General features: G+C 39.7%; 1 protein-coding gene across 1 annotated transcript; it reads left to right on the top strand.

The window, feature by feature from the left end:
- Positions 1-1,295: 1,295 nt before the first annotated feature.
- On the top strand, positions 1,296-3,707 carry LOC134501898 (ferritin heavy chain A-like). The gene is made up of 4 exons (XM_063309899.1): positions 1,296-1,397; positions 2,813-2,959; positions 3,086-3,211; positions 3,552-3,707. Exons 1-4 carry the CDS (start codon positions 1,296-1,298, stop codon positions 3,705-3,707), a joined length of 531 nt encoding a protein of 176 aa, XP_063165969.1.
- Positions 3,708-4,601: the final 894 nt, after the last annotated feature.

Genomic DNA, 4,601 nt, shown 5'->3' with positions numbered 1-4,601 from the left:
AAGGCTATGCTCACTCAGTAGATCCAATTATGGTTTATTGAATCCATAATTAGCTGAGTTCATACATTAAACCATAAACCCTATTTTAGAAAAACACTGCCAGGGTTCATACAGTACTATAACCCATACTAACTCAGATTATGATTTAACATTCTGTGTGATCAAGAGACAAGAGGAACTAAGCCTGGTCTCCAACACAAGCCTAGTGCAGACTTCACAAGCCTAGGAACCACCAGATACTGGGACTACAGACTCCAGAATTCCCTGCTAATATGATACAGTCAACTCCTCTGGGGATGGCAATTTGGGGAAACTGCTATAGGGCCAGGCAGGCATTCATAACTGAATTAATGAAGTCTTACATACAAGCCTGTAAGCCTAACCATCTTGAAGACCAGATCCACAATATCTAATTCCTGTAGGTTCTTCACTGCTATATTTTGCCTGTTACTCCAGGTCCAACCCAGTTCTTCTCCTATTTGTTAACGCTGTGTTCATTCAGCACACTAATGCAAAGGCTAATCCAAACTAAAAATACCCCATTATGTCTTAGCTTGCTGTGTGAATTTGGTCATCACAGCAGGCTACTTTCTCCTTCAGCTTAACACATACAAGCACTGCTATTTTATGGATCATGGTTTGGTCATAATGCTTTTCTGTGGCATACTAAAACTTTGGCTTAGCCATTGTTGATTGTAAATCATGGTTTACTGTTTAGCATGTTATACAAGCACAGTTACAGAATAAAACTTTGAACATGCTCATCTGGGAACCAGCCCCATAGATCCCAAACAATGTGATTCCCACAAATATGTGCTTCCTTCAGTTCCTGAATGTGTGGAGCTATGATTAAAAGGAAACAGCTGTAGGACTAATTAAATTATTTAAAAATGGTTAGACAAGTGGCAATCTTTATCAGCTGCTCACTCCCCATCAGCAATCCTATTCTGTTGAGTCATCCTCCCTCCTTCAAAGCCAATTGTGGGTTGAGAAACAAACAGATTTCAAATGGATATCATAGCTGATCTGTAGAACTTCACCAGTTCAGTAACTGTATTAGGATCACCTGGACCCAAGACTCTGCTAAAGCAGTAGTCACATTTCTTCTGCTCATCATTATCCCATCCACAACTCTCATTGGTCAGTTGGTTCTGAAGACATTTGTTTATTGGACAATGCTACTGCTAATTATATAGTTGCCCACCTCTACACATTGTATATAAGACCAGGGTTATGCTCTGTTGTATAACAATAGAGCATTAGTATTTCTGAAACTGGTTTTTCTTACTATAGTGATGGCTTCCCAAGTGCGCCAAAATTTTCATGCTGACTGCGAGGCTGCTATAAACCATTTGGTGAACATAGAGCTTCATGCTAGCTATGTATACTTGTCTATGGTAAGTTACTCTGAATTTATGTTCACTAAGAAATATTTGCCTCTCTTTTTATTGACCTGAGCAAGCTTAGCCTTTTTAATTGTTTATGGGTAAGGTACCTCTATTAAATCTTAATTGTGGGGAGTTAATGAACTTTAACATTCCCTGTTTCAGCTGTTTTGGAACTGCTGGTCATAGTAACCAAGCCTGAGATAGACTAGTCTTTAACTAACATTTAATAGTTGATAGATAAGTTACTTTATTGGTAATGCTTTTAGGTACTTTTATAAAAAGCTGTTTATGGAAAAATAATATATGCAATAAACATAAAACTGCTGAAGAAATAACCCTTAAACTGAGGGCTGACAAAGTTATGCTGCTGAGATTATTGCAATAGAAGTAAGGAGTGTGTGAGTAACAATGCAGTAATTTAACAGGCAAGAGACTGTTACTATGAGGAGTTTGAAAGTCATACACCTCTTTTATGCAGTAGTGAGTGTTTCAGCATTCTTCTGTATCTACTTAGATAAGTAGATGAATGAAGCAGGCCTGGGAAGTTGTTAGTCTATTGAAGTTTACTTCAGTTGTAGTGTATGTATATATACACACCCAACTGATATAAACTTAATTTGTAGAACCTATTCTAGATAGGATAGTTCTAGAAAAAAAAGACCTGTCTTTTCCTAACTGTCCCTTTTCTATTTTATCTAAAATTCTATTCTATTATCTACAAAAATTCCTTTTTTAATGCAACTTGGTATATAAGTGAAAGCCTGTAACTCCACTGTTACTTACAAGTATGTCTTAGACTCCCATAAGTGTTCTTGGAAAATAAACATGAGTTGCTACAGCACAGTGTCTGGTTCAGAAATCATCTTCTCTGGAAGACATTGAGGAGGTCCAATCAAAAGCCACTCCAAGATGAGTAACTAGAAGCTCCTAGAATGAGATGAAGAGGTTTAGAAAGACTACCAAGTTTGCTTCCTTGGTGGCCATTTTGTGATTGCCAGTCATCTGTGTCCCCAAATGTCTGCCTTAGTTTTTTTTGTAAGTAATAAAACTGGTGACAAATACAGACGTATGTTGACTGAAATAAGATAGATAGCCGTGCATACACCTTCTGCTGAGCTTGGTTGTAAGGCATTAGTTTTCATCCATCTTCAGTCAAGAGGCCTTGAGAGGTGATTGTAATACAAACTGCGCTACTACATTAGGTAGTCAAGCAGATGCAGTGAGCTGAGAGGATAAACATGGCTCCAATGCCACTTCAGTGCAATTTGGGAAAGCTCTTCAAAAATGCATAGCCATTACTTGGACTTTACTGGCTAAGTATCTACTAACCCTAATAGTAGTAACTATTAAAATTCTATTTACAGCCAAAACTCCCAAATAGTATCTACTAACTCCTTCTTTCTGCTTTCCCCCCTACTTTCTAGGCCCATCACTTTGACCGTGATGATGTAGCCTTGGCACACCTGGCCAAGTTCCTGAAGGAACAGTCCCATGAAGAGAAAGAGCATGCTGAAAAGTTTCTGGAATACCAGAACAAGCGAGGGGGACGTATTGTATTACAGGATGTCAAGGTGAGAGATCTGGAAGCTTTGGGGTTTCATGAAAGGGGCAGAGGTGGTACTATAAGATCTGAGAGGTGGTAAGCCAGCCATGTATGCACCTAATCATGGAACCTGGTTTTTTTTAAAAATACACAGAAGCCAGAGAAGGATGAGTGGGGCAACAGCCTAGATGCCCTGGAGAGTGCCTTGCAGCTGGAGAAAGAGGTGAACCAGGCTTTGCTGGATCTGCACAAGTTGGCAACAGAGAAAGGAGACCCTCATGTGAGTTGGCAGAGGCAATAGCAAAGATGGAAAGACCAGAGCTGTCTTTTGAAGACTTCTCTCATATATCAATTTTTAAAGAAAAACTAAGTGGGTAGGCATGGTTTTGTATGCATCCATAATGCTAGTGTTCTTGGAGTTGTGTGTCTCTATGACTTTTCAGACCCAAATGGCTTGACTCTTTCCATACTTGCTTAGATGCTTTTCTTTCTACAAAGGAGGTCATGTGGCTTGTTCTAGTCTCTGAACTTTTTCTAGAGAAAAGTAAAGGGAAGCTAACTTGGAGATTTGCAGTGGATGTTCTCTTTAACATAGCAAGCATTCTTTTTTGCCCCCTCAGCTCTGTGACTTCCTGGAGTCCGAATTCCTGGAAGAGCAAGTGAAGGCCATCAAGCACCTGGGAGACCACTGCACCAACTTGAAGCGCCTGGGGCTGCCCAAGGGTGGTATGGGGGAATACCTCTTTGACAAGCTCACCTTACGGGAGAGCAGCTAAACTTTGTCCCAATACTTTATGTCGTGTATCTTGGCAGGAAAATAAATAAATGATTGGCATTGATGTGAATTGTGCTTGTGTCTCAGTAATCAATACAGAAAGCTTACTAATACTGTGGGGCTAGATGCACATCAACAGCATATTTCAGTACTTAAAACCCACTATTGTAGACTTTTCTAAGGCTGAACTATGAGGACTTATGAGAAAAGTAGACCAGTTCTTAAACAGGGACTCTTAAATACACCCATAGTAGCTTCAACCTTTCTATAACTGAAGGGGGGAAATGGGAATGTAGGGTAAGACTATTATTGTAGGAATGGTGATACTTGGGCTTTTGAATCAAGTTCTGTTCTTTGAAAGAACATGAAGCTCACCTTTGCTGTTTCCTCATTCTTCAGCCAGCTGAACTCGGGTTGAGAACTTCTGGCAAGTTCTAGTTGATCGCTTTTCTTGAGCCTCTTAGAAGTCCAGTGAGTTATAGATAGTGGATAGAAGGGTGAAGCCATTCTCATCTCTGCTGCAGCCTAAAAAGAAGTGACATGCAGTTGTGTCTCCTTGCAAAAGCAGAGGGTCCAAGTTTGATTTTCTTCTATTCTGTTTCATGAATTATAGAACGCCACTCTTTACAGGTTTATTTCTCACTGCATGGTAAGATGCAAAGAGTAAAATGAAGCAAACCTTCTCCCCAAACAGCTGTAAAAAGAACAGAGAAAAATAAGTACAGTAATTCAGGCTGCTGTGAATGTTATGTCACTTTGAGTCCAGGACCTCAAGACCATATAATAGTACTACTGTTTCTTCCCTCCTGAAAACAGCTTTGAAGTAGAGAGGGCTAGTTACTTTCAGCCAAAGTCACAAAATGAGCATGCATAGTTGAGAATGGGTTTGGTTCTG

The sequence above is a fragment of the Candoia aspera genome, chromosome 8, assembly GCF_035149785.1.
Source record: "Candoia aspera isolate rCanAsp1 chromosome 8, rCanAsp1.hap2, whole genome shotgun sequence".
Classification (NCBI taxonomy): Eukaryota; Metazoa; Chordata; class Lepidosauria; order Squamata; family Boidae; genus Candoia; species Candoia aspera.
The sequence above is the reverse complement of the archived record's forward strand: the minus strand, read 5'-3'. Positions and strand labels throughout refer to the sequence as shown.

Bases quoted from the DNA above. Each gene is read 5' to 3' on its own strand.
- LOC134501898 (XM_063309899.1), top strand. From the start codon at position 1,296: ATGGCTTCCCAAGTGCGCCAAAATTTTCATGCTGACTGCGAGGCTGCT. The intron at 2,960-3,085 runs GTGAGAGATCTG...AAAAATACACAG, and splicing joins TTGTATTACAGGATGTCAAG to AAGCCAGAGAAGGATGAGTG. The intron at 3,212-3,551 runs GTGAGTTGGCAG...TTGCCCCCTCAG, and splicing joins CAGAGAAAGGAGACCCTCAT to CTCTGTGACTTCCTGGAGTC.